This window comes from Mytilus trossulus, chromosome 2 (genome assembly GCF_036588685.1).
Source record: "Mytilus trossulus isolate FHL-02 chromosome 2, PNRI_Mtr1.1.1.hap1, whole genome shotgun sequence".
Lineage (NCBI taxonomy): Eukaryota > Metazoa > Mollusca > Bivalvia > Mytilida > Mytilidae > Mytilus > Mytilus trossulus.
The window spans coordinates 30,724,520-30,744,922 of NC_086374.1; the positions used below are offsets into that span (position 1 = coordinate 30,724,520).

At 33.9% G+C, this 20,403-nt stretch overlaps 2 protein-coding genes across 2 annotated transcripts in view; one reads left to right on the forward strand and one right to left on the reverse strand.

Annotated features, from left to right (window-relative positions):
• The first annotated feature begins 5,925 nt into the window (after positions 1-5,925).
• Positions 5,926-20,403, forward strand: part of LOC134706981 (heat shock 70 kDa protein 12A-like) — a 47,736-nt gene continuing 33,258 nt past the window's right edge. Inside the window, exon 1 of the mRNA XM_063566395.1 lies at positions 5,926-6,254. The gene's annotated coding sequence lies outside the window, so the exon portion shown is untranslated. The remainder of the gene's footprint in view (positions 6,255-20,403) is intronic.
• LOC134705711 (uncharacterized) lies at positions 8,450-10,408 on the reverse strand. The gene has a single exon (XM_063564432.1). It carries the CDS (start codon positions 10,406-10,408, stop codon positions 8,450-8,452), a length of 1,959 nt encoding a protein of 652 aa, XP_063420502.1.

Consider the following 20,403-nt stretch of genomic DNA (forward strand, 5'->3'; position numbering starts at 1 on the left):
TGGGTACTCGATGCGCTCATTTAATGTCAAATTTATTACTATATTGATACGGGTATAGTTTATGACCAAAGTCAATAAAGATACGTAATTTTTACATTTTGATCTAACATAAACAGCATGGTTGTCCTTTTCTAGTTTATACATTTAAATTCTAAAAGGGAATCTCTATACGAAAATTTACGACAAAATGTACGATTTTTCATTCCCTATTGTTAATTTTCCTTTGTTAGACGGCGATGTCCCTTTGGCTCAATCATACAGTGTTAATATATCTCAACTCGTTCATTATGACGGTGTGTGTATTGATGTCATAGATTTTAACGAACGTAATCAATGCATGACTGGTAAACTTTTCAGTCAGGGATTAGTAACATAAATTACTTAAAACTTTCACTAAATTATGTCAAAGAGACAAATATTTGATTAGTAAATTTGGCTGAACCTGTAGAAAACTTATTAAAAATTGTTTTTACATCCTAGATTTTACGGTAATATTGTACTTAAAGTGCAAAAAATCACTATGTGATCCGTGTAAACTGTCAGACATTGAACCTTTAAACACTTATTTTAATGTTTGTGTCATTTTGGTCTTTTGTGGATAGTTGTCTCATTGTCAATCATACCACATCTTCTTTTTTATATTATTAACCTATTATGATTTTTTTTATTGGTTGATTTTGGTTTTTTGGTTGACTGTCAGTGGCTGCAAATGATCTCAAGTCGTGCTTTCTTGTTAACCTGTGGATACCATTGGTAATGGTTTTTTGTTATATAATGTTTACTTATTCAGGGTTATTTCTCGTCTCTATATTTTTTATAATAAACCAGCTTTGATAATTTTTGGTTTGACTATCAATGTTCTTTCTTCGTACCATGACTAATCAAAATTGTTTGTTTTGTAAAGAGTGTTTCCGTTCTCCATTTGAACTGTATACTCACAATAAAATTAAGAAATAATTCATGGGGGCTTGAATATATCGTGATTTTACCACGGGTTGGCCTTTTATGACAAATATTTTACCCTGAGCGATAGCGAGGGCTAAAATATCGGCATAAAGGGACAACCCGTGGTAAAATCTAGATATATTCAAGCCCACAAGAATTATTTCGATTCTAATAGGACAAAAACGGCATTTTTTTTCTCGAAGCGCTCTATGTGGAGGCAAATATTTGCCGTTCCCATAAATTAACGCACTTTTAGATAAGCGTAAACAACGGAGCAAACAGAATAAGTGACATGCTCAAACTATTTACAATAACGTATTTAGATGAATTTTAATGATAATTTACTTATATGTCTTCTATGTATATAAAAAAATGGGCTTATACCACATTTGAGCATCGTTTGTTTACGTTTCCTTGTTGTGATGATTTTCGGTATCAGGAGTGAGTATTTTCCCGTAAAATGCTTAACTTAAATTATAACGTCATCGTTCAATGACGTCGGGTACTTCATTCATAACAAAAATTTGACGTGGGAGTACGATCGGAACAGCCAATGCAATATATTCATATTTTACTACGGGTGTGTACTCAAAGCGTTTGAAGGACGTCATGTTAGAATTGTTTTTATTTGCCGGTGTACATTGATATATTTCCTTTATCGTTTTTTTTTTTCAAGGTTGTTTTTCGGAAATAGTTTTACAGCGGTATACTACGGATGCCTTTATTTATTCAACCCTCATTTTACTGATTTTTGTGTTTACAATGTTTCATAGATAAAATTTGTTCCTTCAGTGTATGTTCACTTGTGTTCGTGTGTCTTTTGGTTGGGTTAAGCCATTTCAATTGAAATATCATGGTGTGTTTTTCTATGTTGTAATGTTACACTATTTTTTCAGATAATTTGACGGTTGGTGTCTATTAGAACGCTTAAACCTGCAGAATTCATTTCCAGTATGTCTTAAGTCAGGAGTTTGATGTTCATTGGTTTCGTTTGTGACGATTTGACAGGCTATACAGTCCTTGCACGTTCGTTAGCTAGCTATAAAACCAGCTAGCTATAAAACCAGGTTCAATCCACCATTTTCTACATTAGATAATGCCTGTACCAAGTCAGGAATATGACAGTTGTTACCCATTCGTTTGATGTGTTTGGACTTTTGATTTTGCCTTTTGATTTTTGATTTTCCTTTTTGAATTTTCCTCGGAGTTCGGTATTTTTGTGTTTTTACTTTTTTCATGTGGTTCATGAGGGTTTCTCGTTTCTCTTGTTTAATGGATAAGACCTTTGGTTTTCCCGTTTGAATGGTTTTACACTAGCCATTGTTCTGCCCTTTATAGTTGCTGTTCGATGTGAGCCAAGGCTCCGTGTTGGGGACCGCATTTTGACCTATAATGGTCTACTTTTGCAAATTGTGAATTGGATGGAGAGTGGTATCATTGACACTCATACCAAATTTTCTTATATCTACTTAGAAACAGACGATGCGGTGTTTGGTAACCGTCGACTGAGACTTTCTTGAAATGTTAACTTAATATCAATAAAAGGCAGTGTCTTTTGAATCAATAATTCGGTATCATAAAAAAAAAATGAGATGAAAAAACAACCTGAGTTTGATTTAGTTTAATAGCAAGTAAGCTTTAAAATAGTCTTGATGGTGTTACATCAATTACAGCCACCAATGAATGTTAATATCAACGTTATGAAACTGACATTTGAAGACCATATTTATTTCCAGTTGACTACCGATTTCATTTTGAGACATTATAAACACTGTATGAACGAGGTCATGTACCAAAAATAAGGACATCATTGCACTTATATTACAGGTATAATATTAAAGGTATATAAAAAAGCTTCAACTTTAAATTTCATATTTGCATTTGAATTTTTTTAAGACTTTTTATAAAAATTGCCTTTTCTAAGAATATTTGAAATTTATTTTCACATGTGTACACACTTGTTTTCTACATTTGTGTTGCCAGTATATTTATTTGCAGAAATCTCCTGCACCTCCCCGACCCCTCGACAATGAAATGTCACCCCTTACACTTGTATCATGATTGCAATTTCATGGTTTTACATAATTATCATTCCAATGCCCATTCATATGTATGGCAAAAGTTCAGCTGCTGAGAAGATGTAATTTTTTATTTATTTTGAAATTAGATTATTCAAAATATAAAAACTGTAAACGTCATATTAATATCGGTCGCCTACTTATTATTAAGATGAGACGAGCAATTCGAGTAAACACGCAACGATAGAGCGGAATAATTTATAAAGTAATTCTATACTCTATAAAAATTTACAAAATATTGTTTTTTTTCGATTGAATGGTTTTTATAGGACAGTACTATAATTTTACAAATACTTTTATTTTTATTTTGGAGACTAACAATTGAAGCCTGACACGTCTCCATAGTTAATCACACAGAACATACATTATCTGGGTTGAATGTCTCATCAATTTATGATAACCCGAGACTTAAAAAAAACAACAACAACGCAGTCGTATAATTATTCAGTTTCAAGATCGTTGTGATGTTGACCGATTTAATGACAGTTAAATATAAACATGATATGATGTTTGTGCGTACCAAGAATTGTTAAAATATTCCGAAGAAAATAATGCTCCTTCAATATGAGACTGCTAAACATCGAAGTGTACATAAGAACTCTTTGGCCATGTAAATACAGGGGATCTCAACATCGTTTAACATGTTCAAGACAGAGAGGTTATACACTTTCTGTCTGTATATTGTTGATATACGCATATCACTTTTCGAAAATGATTTAACAAAAGTATGTACATATTTCATACTCTCATTTCTAGAATTTAGACAAAATGCAAGTAGTCTTTATACAACACTTCCACACAATATTTTTTGAGGTTTCTTATTAAATTTAATTGTGGTTAGATAGATATGTTGCTAATGTATACGTATGTGCTGCAACTTATATTAAACCTTTTTTAAATGAGAAAGATAAATATGCTAGATATATTTACTGGATGAGGATGAGATGACAAAAGCCGTAAATTTTCCCATTGTCAATATTTATGTACATCTCGGAAATAAAGTTTAAATATCGTTTGTCAATACTTCTTAAAGCACCAATTGTTTCCATGTTAAAGCAGAATTGTTCCTGTACTGTTAAGATTCACAGTTTACGATCAAACTGAAGACCCGTCTAAATTATGATTAGTTGACACATTCAACAACACTTACTGTTATCTTGATGTTATTTTTTTATTTAAACATGTAAAATTTTAAGGATTTTTCTAAATATACTATAAAGACTCACCCTCAAGTTCTATGTTAAATATATTAGATATCAACATCAAGTACTGTCCTTTTTTGCTAGATTTAGATATGTCAAATTTACACCAGAAACTCTACACAATCATATACTGCAAAATGAAAGGTTTTGCTTTACCTATTGTTATCTTCTTTGGATGGAGACGTTCCTTTGGCACCATCACACGGTGATTATATGCCCGTGTTTGGAGTGAAGTTTTGAATTTCAATGAGTGTTGTCTATGAATTACTGGGTAAATTATTGAGTCAGGAATTTAGTTACAGTAAAAAAAATTAGTTTGCAAGTTTTTTACCTTTAGAAAACTTTCTTTCCAACGGAGTAGCACATGGTAAAATTTTCCGGTGGTGTTGTTAACCAAGCGCGAAAGATTAGATAAGATGCGAATAGACTTATCAACCATTAAATAAACTTATTCTAAATGCATGGTTACCAATTCAAGTCTGTTATCAGTTCTTTGAATACTGTTTTATTGGTATAGACATTGATGACTTTATCAGTAAATCAAAACAATACTAAATGTTGAGATCATTCCACTTTGGCAACTAAGTACGTTCATATTCATTTATAATATAAAACGACTGGGAGTCATTTCGGTTTAAATTATCTAATGTTCCAATGTTGGGGGATGTCAAGAATTACATTGTCAATTCTGAGGCCGTTAGTCTTCTCAGAATTATATAGTTTCATAGTTTCTAATGTCGGGCCAGTTATACAGTATCCATGAAGACATCCGAGCCGTTGTTTACATGTCTTGTCATGTCATGTCATGTCAATGTTTTACGCCAGTGCATAGCGTTTTAGTTTAGGTTTAATAGTCTCTTTAATTCGACACATAACCGTGGTTTCCCATTATCATGAAAACCTATTAATAAGAACGTGTTTACTTTGATAAAAGAGGGACGAAAGATACCAAAGGGACAGTCAAACTTATAAATATAAAACAAACTGACAACGCCATGGCTTAACTATTTACACTATTGTGTCGAAGCTAGTGCTGGTGGACGTTTCGTCTCCGAGGGTATCACAAGGTCCAGTTGTCAGCATTTCGGTGTTAATATGAATATCAATTATATGGGCATTTAAGATATTTACTTTTTGCAAATCATAAGTTTAAATTATTTGAAATACTAAGGTGTTTCTTATCCCATGCATATATTACATTAACCGTATTTGGCACACCTTATTGGAAGATGTTGTATTCTGGTTAAAAGTCTCTTTTGAATAAAACTATTTTGTATACTATTCACCTGTATTTACCTTTATTATTTTGGCGCAAATGAAATGCCAGTTGGCGCAAACGCAAAGCACCGTTCATTTAGATACAACTATCTATCACGTTAAACACATAATCTATTTACTCTAGGTACCAATTTACCTGTTTATTCGTAGCTTCAAATTATTAGCTTCCGTTTCAAACTTGCAAAAGAATAAAAGGACGTCCTGTTATCTACTTAATAATCGTTATGTTCAATTTTGCAACTGTACAAAAATGTTTAAACTTACCATAGAAAATGCCCAGTCTTGATTTGAAATACATACGCCATTTAATGTAACTCGATGTCAAGGACTTTTAACATAAAAAAAAATATGATGATTTTGCAAAACGTTATACGCGTTACTTAGGATATGGATATGGGTAATGGGTATGGATTTAAAAACGTAGGCGTCTTGAATTGGAAACACCCACTCAGTTGACACGAATATGAAACATTTGATTTTTAGAAAACTTATCTTTATTTCGAACTTACCTGGTTACACCGAATATTTTAGTTATTAATTTACCATACTGATATATATCATTCAAAACAACAGCCATTTGACATTGAATAGAAAATCTATGAATGACATACAATTTAAATATAACAGCAACATCTTGAGGCACAGTACACAAGCAGACAAGTTGAATATTCACTTGAATTGTGTAATTTTTAATTCTATGCGCAGATGTTTGAACAGAAAGAAGATATACAAAGCATTATGAGCTAATTTTGTAAGTACTGCTGTAATATATGGAGGCCGAAGGTTAACGTGGTTAATATAATCTTCTTAGATCAAATTGATGGTATTTGAAGGATACGATTTAGATTTTTTTTTCTATAAATTAAACCTATTTATAGACAGCTCGTGACTTTAATAATCAAGGTATACAATCTAGCAGGACTGAACATTTTGATAAAGAGATGACCATTTGAATTCAAGCTAAAAAAAAGGCCAATAACATAATATAAGATTTAAGATATTGTATTCATTATATACCCAAAAATGAATGTTACAAAGAATTCTTTTTTATGGATCCAATGTAGTTTGGGCGTAGAAAAGTTAACCCGGGGATCATAAGGGATTAGTTTTGAATATATAAATTGTTATACTAAATGAAAATATGAAACTTACGCCAAACTATATTGTTTACGAACTTAATTGACAGTATAGTCCGGCCGATCGGTGAACAAATTGCTCAAATAATGAGGAAAGCACCAATTTTTGCATGATGGTACATTTTTGTGTACTGAGCAATATTAGCTATGGACCCACCCTCAAAATTCAATATGGCGGCTTATTTCAAGATGGCTGCCGTACGTTCTAAAATATTTTCCAGTATTGCAAAAACCCCAATGGATTTGACGCTGGATGAACAAAAATCAACATATTTGAATGACTTGGTGTACTACGCAAGATTTTGTTTTGACCTATTTTTGAAATACAAAATGGCGGCTATTTTCAAAATGGCCGCCTTCAAAAATAAGTAAATATTCATTATTGAGAATTTACCTGAATATAAGCATTTTATTGATGTATAGTGTCATTTGGTATCTGTCCCAGTTCTGTCCTTTCTGATTTTGCCTTGCTTGCCATTTCATACACAAAGTAGTAGCTTTCATAAAAAGCTGCAATAGTAGAGGCACAAGTATTGCAACGTCACAGATAAGAAACGTCAAGATGCTTTTGGCGCGACAAAGCAAGAAAAAAACTCGGCAGCAAGAGGGTTAAAGATAGAACTACGTCTGCCATTATACGTTTCTGTTCAATACAACATAAAGTATAACAAAAACGCGACGTCACAAAGATAGCGGCCGTACCGCAAAAAGGTACGTTAATATTAGCGCAATTCTTAACATTCTGGGGCCGCAGAAAATGATATTTAACTAAAATTTGAAATACAATATGAAAAATTCGTAAATTGTGACAGAAAATGAAATAAAATCATAGTTAAAGTCTCTCAATAGTTTTTTTTAACTGTTCACGTCTGAATAATTTAACACTTTCACAAGTCTATATAATAACCGTAGTTAATTGAACAGTCTATACATCCACTAATTTCTCCAGGGCAGAAAGTTCTCCAGGGCAGAAAGTTCTCCAGGGCAGAAAAGTTCATTCACTGTCATCATGTGTACTGCGTATTTCCAACGGATAGAGCTTCACAATCGGACGGTTGGTAATTCCTGTGTCGGTCTTGATAACAGCTGATCGAATGAGTCCATCCTTTCCACGAACTAAATCTTGTACAACTGCTAATTTTCACATTATTCGATTTGTGTCATTGTGTACTTGTACAATGTCACCTATTTGTATTGTTTGTTCGTTTCTTCCAGATGTACGGTGGAATTCACGGAGTGACGTCAGATATTCGTGTTTCCATCTTGAGCGAAAATGGTTGATTAGTTCATTATTTCTCTGTAGATTTTTATTCAGTTTCACGTGCAAGTCTTCTGAAGTAACACTGTCAATATTCTGTTCCGATTTGTTGTCAAGTCGACGACCATATAACAGGTGCGCTGGCGTCAGCGGTTCGGGATCTTTAATATCAGTAGAAATGTGAGTTATAGGACGATTATTTAGAGTTCCCTCGATTTCGATTACAATTGTATTCAACATTTCCGTAGTGACACATGACTTTCCTAGTATTGCTTTAATTGACTTTTTCGTGAGTCCAATTAGGCGTTCCCAAAAGCCTCCAGACCACGGTGCTCGGTTGGGTATAAATTTCCACTCAGTTCCTTGATCGGCAAGTTTTTCTTGTATTCGGTTGTCTTTGCTTGATCTTGTAATCTTTTCGGCGGCTGCCTTGAAGGTTGTTGCATTATCGGACAACATAATCCTTGGTGTAGATCTTCTGGCGACAAATCTTTTAAAAGCAAGCATGAAAGACTCCTCGGTTAAATCTGTGACTATCTCCAAGTGTATAGCTCATGTAGCGGCGCAAGTGAATAAACAAATATATGTTTTGCTTAATTCGTTGTGTTTTCCTTTTGTATACAAAGCTCCTGTGAAATCAACGCCGGTTACTGAAAAAGGATAATCGTAGTTGACTCGATCTTTAGGAAGCGGTGGCGGATCGGGTGCGCTGTAAGGCATTCCTGATATTTTAATGCATTGAACGCATTTACGAATTTGTGATTTTACGCACTGCCTTATTCTCGGTATCCAGTAATTCTGTTGAATATATGCGATTGTACTGTTAAGTCCGGCATGTAAAGTCTTTGTATGTGCATCCATTACAATAAAGGACGTAAGACTGTGGTGTGTTGGCAATAACAACGGATATTTAGTACTCTCCTTAACAGGTGCGTTTTGTATTCTCCCGGTACAACGTAGTAATCCGCTTTTGTCTGTCATGTCTGTATACAGTTTAAGTTGTCGAACAAGTTGCACTTTTTTCTGTGAAGATGATTTAAATGTTTGCTGTTGTGCTGTTACTATTAGAACTTCTAATGCTTTACATTGCTCCTCAACACTGATAAATCCGATTGTCCGTTTATCTCTTGAGTTTCGTAAATTCTGTATAAAGCGCAAGACGTATGCTATTACTCTAATTGCCTTTTCTAAAGATCTGTATCGTTGTATATCTATACATGAAATTGTCTGTGTTGAAGCATTTGTACTTTCATCGTTTGTATTTTCATCACTAACAGTTACCATCGTGCTGCAATCTTCAATTTTCCTCGTCCATGTCGGCCAATTTTCACGATTTAAAATCCATTGTGGACCGTTCATCCATAAGCTGTTGTTATAAAGTTGTTTAGCGTAAATTCCGCGAGTTAAGTAATCAGCTGGATTGTCATCTGTTGGACAATAATTCCATTCAGCATTCTCTGTTAATTTTCGTATTTCTTTAAGTCGATTTTCTACGAACGGTTTTAAGATTTTTGACGATTTAATCCAACTCAAAACAATTTGGCTATCGCTCCACATATACACATGTTCTGTTGGTATGACTTTAAGAAGATGCGTTGCTAATCTGGCGCCGATAAGCGCGCCCATAAGTTCTAAACGTGGTAATGAAATCGGTTTAACGGGTACTACTCTGTTTTTAGCCATGACGAGGATCGATGAATTTGCTGTAACTAAGTAAGCACAAGCTACGTATGCTAACTGACTGGCGTCTGTGAAAATATGTAGTGACGTTTTCTTGTGTATAACTCCTTGCGTTAACATTCGTGGAAATACTATTTTGGTAGCCTCCTCGATATCTAAAGCTATTACCTGCCATTTACTTCTCAGTTCGTCGGACAAACATTCATCCCAATTTAACTTTGCTTTCCATAAAGTCTGCATAAACAGCATAGCTTTCACCGTAATTGGCGTGATTAATCCAAGGGGGTCGAAAATTCTAGACGATGTGCGCAAAACCTCACGTTTTGTTATCATTTTGTCCTTTTCCATAAATTCAATCTGTTGAAATTTCAAATCGTCGGATTCCCTATCCCATCTCATGCCTAAAATTTTGACTATGTCGTCATTGTCGCCAATCTTGTCTTGTCCTGCGATGTTCTGTACTTCCGTACTATTAGAATTCCAAGACCGTAAGTTGAATCCTGCTTCTGACAATAATTTTCTTGACTCCGTGTAGAATTTCAAAAGTGATTGTTTATCGGTAAAACTGGTCAGAACATTATCCACGTATAAGTTTCTCTGTAATTCAGTTGATGTAGTTGACGGATTGTCTCTAAAATGTTTCATTAGCGTGGCGCTTAACATGAATGGCGAACAGGTGGCGCCGAAAAGTACAACTTTAAACCGGTAAGTAATCAAACGGCTTTCTGTGTCCATGGGATTTTCTAACCAATAAAATCTTGTGACATCTCTGTCATCAACATCTAATTCAATATGCAAAAATGCTTTTTTCAATATCTGCTGTAACTGCATATTTGTACATTCTAAAGCGTACTAATATCTCCGTCAAATCAGTCATAATTGGTGAATATGTTGCTAGGCAATCGTTAAGACAAGGACTACTGTCATTTGGTGGTGACTGAATCCTTACGGGATGATGCGGAATGTAATGAACCTTGTTTGTGCATGTACTTTCATCACATACCTTTTCAATGAATCCTCTTTGTTCTTGGTCTGTAATTATCTCACCATACTTTCGGAACATCTCGGGATCCTTTTTCAGTCGACGAATAACGCTTTCCGTTCTGCGTTTTGCGATGTCTTCATTTGTCGGTAGTTCTGGCGCATTCTCTCTCCATGGTAATTTCGCAATATACTTATCATTTTTCTTCGTAATAGAGGTTTGTAAGTAATTTTCAATTGATTCAGCTAGGTCTGGATCATTTTGTTCTTTAGCGTCAATTCCCAATGATTCAAGCTTCCAAAACTTTTCAAGATCGCACTCTTCTTGTTTGTGACATACTAGTATATTCATCATTGAGAAAGATGCATTACTGGTTCGTGTAGGGACAGGACCGGAAAGTAAATATCCAATTTTCGAGCTAACTGCAGTTGGACCGTTTCCACGCACTATTTTGTCTTGAACTATGTCTCAGTAGAAATCACCTCCAATTAATAAGGATATTTCAAATTGCTCTCCGTCCATGACTGGGTGTGCTAATTGTGTAGACCACGTAAATAAGAAAACTTCTGCGTTATTCCTATGTTGTGAGTTTGAAGTGGTGAAGCAATGGTTGGTACAATTAAAACTTTAATAGGGATTAATTCTCCTTCGGTAGACTTAAGATTAATTGTTGTTTTGTCAAGATTTCTCACCTTTTTTGTAGTACTTTCAAATGTAGCTATACTTAATGTTTCAGAACCTTCTTTTTAATGTCCAATTTAGCTGCTAGTTCTTCCGTTATAAATGAGCGCTGAGCTCCCTCGTCAAAGAGTATTCTTGCATCTATACATGTATTCTTGTGAACGACTGGACTGAATGCGGTTTTCAGTAAAACAGTGGACCTTTCTTCGCTAGCGGTATACAACATAGAAGTTTCTGTGTCTACTTTATTTTGCGATTGTTCAGTTTCAATATGATGTTTATTTGAGTACGAGTTCTGTTTACATAATGAAGAGTGATGCTTCCGGTGGCAACACTTACACGTATTCTTGGATTTGCAATCGGCTATTTTATGCTTACCTAAACAATTAAAGCATAATCTCTTTTCTTTTATAATGGCTACTCTTTTATCGTGATCTATGACATTTTTACATTCATTTGGCCAGTGGTTTCCGTCACAATATGCGCATTGTTTCTTCCGATTCGAGTTAAATGATTTGTCTGTTGTGTTTATCGGACGGGGTTTATCTGTAGTTACTCGTTTAACGCCTGTTACGAAATTTGCGCTAGGGGTTGCGGTTGAATACGTCTGGGTATAATCTCCGTATCCGGACTCTTGAATAGAAATCTCTTTACCTATCGCGTTTCTAAGCGATTGAATATTCCAACTGTCGCTCCCGTTTTCTCGTGTTATATTTTTTCGTACTTCATGCGGTATCTTCCCGAGAATTACTGGTATCAATAGCGATCCGTACATTTCCTGACATTGTCCAAGAGACTCTAGACCCCGTATGTAAGCTTCTGATTTGTCATGAAATGTTATCAAACTTTCTAATGTATCATGTGGTGCGGGTATATCAAGTAGTGCTCTCATATATGCATTTATGATTTTATGTGGTTGCCCATAGCGGTTTCTCAATAATTCAATTGCTTTGTGGTAGTTTGGATTTGTCATGGTCAATCCTGAAATTACGTTTGCAGCTTCAAATTGAAGCAATGAGTTCAAGAACGAAAATTTCTGAATGTCAGTTAATGTGTGATTGTGATGAATCGTGGTCTCGTATGAATCCCAGAAATATTGCCATTGTAGAATGTCTCCATTAAAATTGGGAAGAGATAGCTTTGGTAGGCGATGGTTATTACTTGAGGTCGAACTTGATTGAGATAATGGCTGACTTGTGTGAGTAAAGGGGTTTGTGTACGGAACAAACTCTGGTGCGTTTGAATCTAGTATCGAAGATGTTGCGTTTATTACGGGCTTTAAGAACTTCTTAAATTTTCGAATTTTACCCTCTAAATCTAAATAATACTCATCTGTTTCATTGAATTTTACCCTCTAAATCTAAATAATACTCATCTGTTTCAAGAATTTCATTTGTAATATCTTCTGAATCGACTGCATTTAATATCTGTTCGTCTATTGAGGCTAACGTCTTCTTTTTCTTCTCAATTGCTTCGAGCAATGTTGATACTTCCTCCGTGTCTATTTGTGAATCTCCGATGGCTTCCTCCAGTTTTTTGAAAACTTTTGTTACTGCTGCTTTGTTCCCCGCTCTCAAGGATTTTAATCGGCTGATTTCCATTCTCTCCGTTTGAAGTCACGGCACCAATGTAGATTATTGCGTTGCGTTGTGTATTTGATCGTAAGTTATCTAAGGCGTTAAAGATAGAACTACGTCTGCCATTCTACGTTTCTATTCAATACAACATAAAGTATAACAAAAACGCGACGTCACAAAGATAGCGGCCGTACCCCAAAAAGGTACGTTAATATTAACGCAATTCTTAACAAAGGGAGAGGGCTTAAAATAATTGTCCTGTCTCCAAGTATCTATGACTTTTGATACCTTTTCTGAAATTCTCCAGACATACAATCTTTTACATAAAATCATCCTACAACAGTTTACATACTTTCAACCAAGCTCTAAATGCCCGCGATTTCGCGGGTGTGTTCTAGTATCTATTATAAAGTAATCGCCCACAAGAAGACGGGTTTATAAATGCACGAAGACAACACAAATAAGGCACTGTGTATGTTTTGCATTGTGATTAAGAGATATTTGTACGCATTCTTAACTCGAATAAATACATATGGAGGTATGACAATTTCACTTGTTTTGTAAACTTGATTATATCTGTTCACCTATCCGGAAAAAAAGTTTATGACATATCCGCAAAAAGGTTAAATATTTTCTTGTCAGTTACCTATCATTTTCGTCATTGATAGATAGACTTAATCATACCTTTTTATGAATCTATGTAATGGTTATCTGATATCATCGCACACTTCAGATATCATATATAGTTTAAGGAAATGTGATATAATTATTGCAAATGTAACAGCTATACACCAACGATCAAAGGACAAGAATGTACTCACCCACACGACACCGTTATATCTAAATGTTTGCATTTTTGTAAATTCTAAATATGTGCGTGTGAAAAAAAATCCACTTACTTTTTTGAAAATGGTATGTTTTTAAGTCCTTTAACTGTTTCCCCGAATGGATACTAGATTTTTAGTATCGTTTTACGTCATATGTAGAATTCTATATTAAGGGGGTCTTAAATTCAGATTGATAGCTTCAGACATACTAGTTTTTGATAAAAAAAAAAATATAGCTATATCAAATCACCACTTAAAGGGGCACTAGCTGTCAAATACATGGTCACCGATTTGACTCGAATTCTAGTATTTGATTAATAACAATGGAAAACATTTATCCAAATCATAAAACGTATAAACAAAGCAATCTACATGGCATAGTGTCGAGAATATGTAGCTTTGTTTCGTGTTTTCTTTAGTCTAGACGCCATCTAATTAATTATCGAGTTGGTCTCCGAATACTTCCGATGACCATATAAGTCATATAAACATTAATAAAGATATAAATAGAAAAAGCGAACTCGTGTAATTGGATTTTTCTATGTGTTTAATTATATATTATATATTAAAAATATATGTTAATCATCGTTTTAACCAGTATAAGAATGAGTTTTTGTGGATCAAATAAGTCATCTAAATGATTTATCTTTGTTTCACTTTCAATGTTGACATTCTTTTCCTTTAAATAACTATACACACACAATTCACGTAATATTCATCACTAGCTAAGGGGTTAAATTGAAGTTCACAATGAATACGTATTTAATGAGGTCGAATTATTTACTTGCAAGTGAATAGTACATTATCTATGTTTTTTCGCTTATTTTGACAAAATTAACCCATACTGGCTGTTACAAGCAAGTTTTAGTTCACTATTTCACTTTCATTAATGATTGAACAAAAAATATTTTATTTTTGATTTTTTTATATATCTCGTAGCTAGTGTCCCTTTAACATAATGATTCAGTACCAAAACTTGTTTAACATGTAATTCCATTCCCTTACTTTATATTTCACGGATATAAAAAATAAAATTGAGAATGGAAATGGGGAATGTGTCAAAGAGACAACAACCCGACCAAAATAAAAAAAAAAAAAACACAACAGCAGAAGGTCACCAAATAAATTTAGAAAGTGTATAAAAAAATTGAGAGTTAAACACTGTTCACACTAGCTCAGGGACTATTTCGAAAATATGAGGACGATAACTGTGTCCTCGGACCACCTTCTAATTAAATCCCCTATCAGTTCGCATAACTAATACACAACTTGTATACATATATATATACATATATATATTTTTATCCCCGGCTTAGTATATATCTAGGATTTTGATTGGTTAACGCACGTCGTTACAAAACCCATAGCCCCTGGGTGTTGCTAACCCATATCCCCGGACGTTGCTAACCATTATCCCGGGGAACTTCACGCAAGTTTTCCTTAGTTCCATGACTGCTCCTTGTGAAATATTGAATTCTGTAGATTATCCATGATGTTTGTGATTAAATATTTAATTCATTAACGATTTTGTCCTATTATGCCGATCATTTACACTCATTTCATTAAATGCATCACTTGACTGCCACATTTTCAAGGAATGGGACTACTGACCTAGCTATGCAAATTACCCACGTTGACGTCACACCATCTATGGCGTAACGCTCACAACATTGAGCGCCAAATTTTACTCAATCCAATTTCTCTGTCTCCGTTTTGAAAACGTCTTATATTTGACTACCTGTAGGGTTCTACCAAAGGTAGTACCCTACACCCCGTAAAAAATATGTAAAATTTCCAAATTTCAATAAAACTTTTTAGATAATGAAAAAAACGTTGTTTTCGTGTTACACTTTGTACCCGAATTTCCATAAAACTCGCCCGATTCGGACTAAGACCGGGGATAAATTCGTTATCTACGTTCATATCCGTAGATATGGATATTTTAACACCCTTCAGTACCCTGTACACCCTTCGGCTACGCCTCATGGTGTACTGGGGTACTTCAGGTTGTTAAAATATCCATATCTACGGATATGAACGTAGATAACTTATAATATATCATTCTTAATTTGAAAGAAAAAAAAGAAAAAATACAAGACAAGGCCATAACTAGTAAAGATAATAGTATTAATTATTTTTGGAGTGTTTAATAAACATGATACAGGCAACAGTATTATACCGCTGTTTGAAAGTCATAAATCGATTGAGAAAAAAACTTATCCAGGTTACACACTAAAACTGAGGGAAACACATCAAATATAAGAAGAAAACAACGAAACAAAATTCTTTAGAGGTTTGAGATTAATACATGCTTTTGGTGGTCCCTTTAATTCTGTTGACAGTTATATTTTTTCCACTCTCTACACTATATATGTATACACTTCCACACAATGTAATCAAGAAAAAGTTTTCATATTTGATTAAATGGTCTTCTGAAAAATTTCATTGCAAATTTATTTGCTGTAACTTGTTTAAAGCCTTTTTTTCTGTAACGAAAAATGAAAGTATGCTAGATACACCTTCTGGAAATGTGTAGATAATAAATTATGATTGAGGCTTTAAATTTTCTCCTGGACAACATACATGTACGTTTCGGCGGTTAAGTGTATCGACAGGTGGTAGGCATTCCTATGAGTACTCAATGCGCCTCTTTAATATCAGATTTATTCCTATATTGCTATGAATCTTAGTTTATGGCCAAAGTCAATAAAGACACGTCATTGTTACATTTGGTTGATACATTAAACAATACCTACCGTTATCTTGATGATGTTTTATTTCGTGAAATAATACAGAGTTCTCTAAATGTGCTTCCGAAATTAACAAAAAAGAACTTAATGTAACTATAGATCTAACATAAACAGCAGTAGTTGTCCTTTTCTAGTTTAGACATTTAAATTTCAAAAGGGAAACTCCATACGAAAATTTTCAACAAAATATACGATTTTTCATTCCCTATTGTTAATTTTCCTTTGTTAGACGGCGATGTTCCTTTGGCTCAATCATACAGTGTTAATATATCCCAACTCGTTCGTTTTGCCGGTGTGTGTATTGATATCATAGATTTTAACGAACGTAATCAATGCATCACTGGTAAATATTCGTAACATAAACTACATAAAACTTTTACTAAATTCTGTCAAAGATACAAATATTTGATTAGTAAATTTGGCTGAACCAGTAGAAAACTTATTCAAAACAGTTTTTTTACATCCTAGATTTTACGGTAATATTGTACTAAAAGTGTAAACTGTCAGACATTGAACCTTTAAACAAACTTATTTAAAAAGATTATCTTCCCAATGTTGTAATTAGATCTTTAAATACAGTAACTATAGGCACACATATTGGTTTTTGTTATCAGCAAATTAAAACATAACTAAATTTTTTCAAACAAGATATATAAATAAACTTCCACGTTCATTAAAGAGATTAACCCCTACCCATCCTACTGCCTGTAGATACTTTTATTTTTGGCATTGCACAAGTTATGTCGTTTTTTACTGTCCATGACGTTAAAATACCTAATATCTTGGATGTGTTTTAGTTAATTGTAGTCTCTGATGCATGATTTTTTTTTATTATTGGTTGTGTTAGGCTTTTGGTTGACTGTCAGTGGCTGCGAGTGCTCTCGAGTCGTGCTTTCTTATTGACCTGTTGATACTATTTGTAATGCTTTTTTGTTATATAGTGTTAAAAGAGGGACGAAAGATACCAAAGGGACAGTCAAACTCATAAATCTAAAACAAACTGACAACGCCATGGCTAAAAAGGAAAAAGACAAACAGAAAAACAATAGTACACATGACACAACATAGAAAACTAAAGAATAAACAACACGAGCCCCACCAAAAACTAGGGGTGATCTCAGGTGCTCCGGAAGGGTAAACAGATCCTGCTCCACATGCGGCACCCGTCGTGTTAACTTATTCAGGGTTATTTATCGTCTCTATATCTTTAATATAAACCAGCTTTGATAACTTTTGGTATGACTATAAATGTTCATTTCTTCGTACAATGAATAACAAAATTATTTGTTTTGTAAAGAGTGTTTCCGTTCTCCATTTGAATTGTATACTTATAACAAAATTGCGTTCACTTGCCCGTCTACATTGATATATTTCCTTTATCGTTTTTTCGTTCAAGGTTGTATTCATGAAATAGTTTCACAGCGGTATACTACGTTTGCCTTTTGTTATCCAACCCTCATTTTACTGATGTTTGTGTTTACAATGTGTCATAGATCAAATTTGTTCCTTTAGTGTATGTTCACTTGTGTTGGTGTGTCTTTTGGTTGGGTTAAATCATTTCAATTGATATTTTGGGTGTGTTTTTCTATGTTGTAATGTTACACTATTGTTTCAGATAATTTGACGGTTGGTGTCTAGAACGTTTAAACCTGCTGCATTTGTTTGTAGTATGTCCTAAGACAGGAGTTTGATGTTCAGTGGTTTTTGTTTGTGACGATTGGAGTTTTTAACGACCTTGACTGGCTATACAGCCATTGCACGGTCGTTTTTCATGTGGTTTATGAGAGTTTCTCGTTTCTCGTGTTTTACATAGGTAAGACCGTTGGTTTTCCTTTTTGAATGTTTTTTTACTAGCCATTTTTGGGCCCTTTACAGCTTGCTGTTCGGTGTGAGCCAAAGCTCGGTGTTGGGGACCGTACTGAAATGCGCGTCTGGCGTACTAAATGATAATCCTGTTACCTTTGATAACTATTGACCTATAATGGTCTACTTTTGCAAATTGTGACTTGGATGGAGTGTTGTCTCATTGACACTCATACCAAATCTTCTTATCTATTTAGAAACAGACGATGCGGTGTTTGGTAGCCGTCGACTGAGACTTTCTTGAAATGTAAACTTAATATCAATAAAAGACAGTGTCTGTTGAACCAATTATTCGGTATCACCAAAAATTTTAATTTGATGAAAAAACAACCTCAGATTTTGATTTAATTTGCCTTTAATAGCAAGTAAGATTTAAAAGAGTCTTGATGGTGTGGCATCACTTACAGCCCCCAATAAATGTTACTATCAACGTTATTAAACTGACATTTGAAGACCATATATATATATATATTTCCAGTTAACTACCGATTTCATTTGTTTAATTTTATATAATTTTTACGTTTCCCGACAACTTTGAAACATTATAAACGCTGTCTAAACAAGTCATGAAGTAAAAATAGGGACATAATTGCACTCATATTAAAGGTATATAAAAAGCTTCCACTTTTGATATTTGCATTTGAAATTTTTTTTAGACTTTCAATTGCTTTTTCTATGAATATTTGAAATGTATTTTCACATGTAAAATTGAGAATGGAAATGGGGAATGTGTCAAAGGGACAACAACCCGACCATAGAAAAAAACAACAGCAGAAGGTCACCAACAGGTCTTCAATGTAGCGAGAAATTCCCGCACCCGGAGGCGTCCTTCAGCTGGCCCCAAAACAAATATATACTAGTTCAGTGATAATGAACGCCATACTAATTTCCAAATTGTACACTTGTTTCCTACATTTTGTGTTGCAGAATATGTAGGTACCTTGCCAGTATATTCATTTGCAGTAATCTCACCTCCCCATCCCCTCGACAGTGAAATGTCACCGCTTACACTTGTATCACACATGATTGCAATTTCATTTTTTTACATAATTATCATTGCGACGCCCGTTCATATGTATAACAAAAGTTCGGCTGCTGAGAAGATATCATTTTTTGTTTATTCTGAAATAAGATTATTCAAAATATAAATACTGTTCGCGTCGTATTCACATCGGTCTCCTTCTTATTATTTAGATGAGACGAAAAACTCGACTGAGACTACAGAGCGGAATAATTTATAAAGTAATTCTATACTCTATATAAGATTTGGCAATATATTGTTTTTTTCGATTGAATAGTTTTGATCGGACAGTACTATAATTTTACAAATACTATTCTTATGTTGGAGACAAACATTCGAAGCCTGACACGTCTCCATAGATTATCACAAAGAACATACATCATCGAGGTTAAATGTCTCATCAATTTAAGATAACCCTAGACTTAATAAACAACAACAACGCAGTCCTATTTCCAGTTTCAAGATCATTGTGATGTTGACCGATTTAATGACAGTTAAATATAAACATGATATGATTTTTGTGCGTGCAACATAATTATATTAATAAAATTTTAAAACAATAACGATTAATTTAAGTTATCGTTTATCATATTTTATTTACAGATGAAATTGAGAATTGTTAAAATCTGACGAAGAAAATAACGATCCTTCAATATGATATCGCGAAACATCGAAGTTTACTTCAGAACTCTTTGGCCATGCAATAACAGGGGATCTCAACATCGTTCAAGACAGAGAGGTTATAAACTTTCTGACTCTATATTGTTGATATTCGCATATCACATTTCGAAAATGATTTAATACTTAATAAAAACAAAAGTATGTACATATTTAATACACTAATTTAGCCAATTTAGACACAATGCAAGTACTCTTTATACAACACTTCCACACACTATTTTTTAAGTTTTCTGATTAAATTAAATGGTGGTTAGATATACCTGAATGCTTATGTATGTGCTGCAACTTACATAAAGCCTTTTTTCAAATGCGAAAGAAAAATATGGTAGATGTACTTAATGGATGACGATTAGATGACAAAAGCTGTAAATTTTCTAATTGTCAATATTCATGAACATTTCGGTAATAAAATTTATCTATAAGTTGTAGATATTCCTTTAAGCA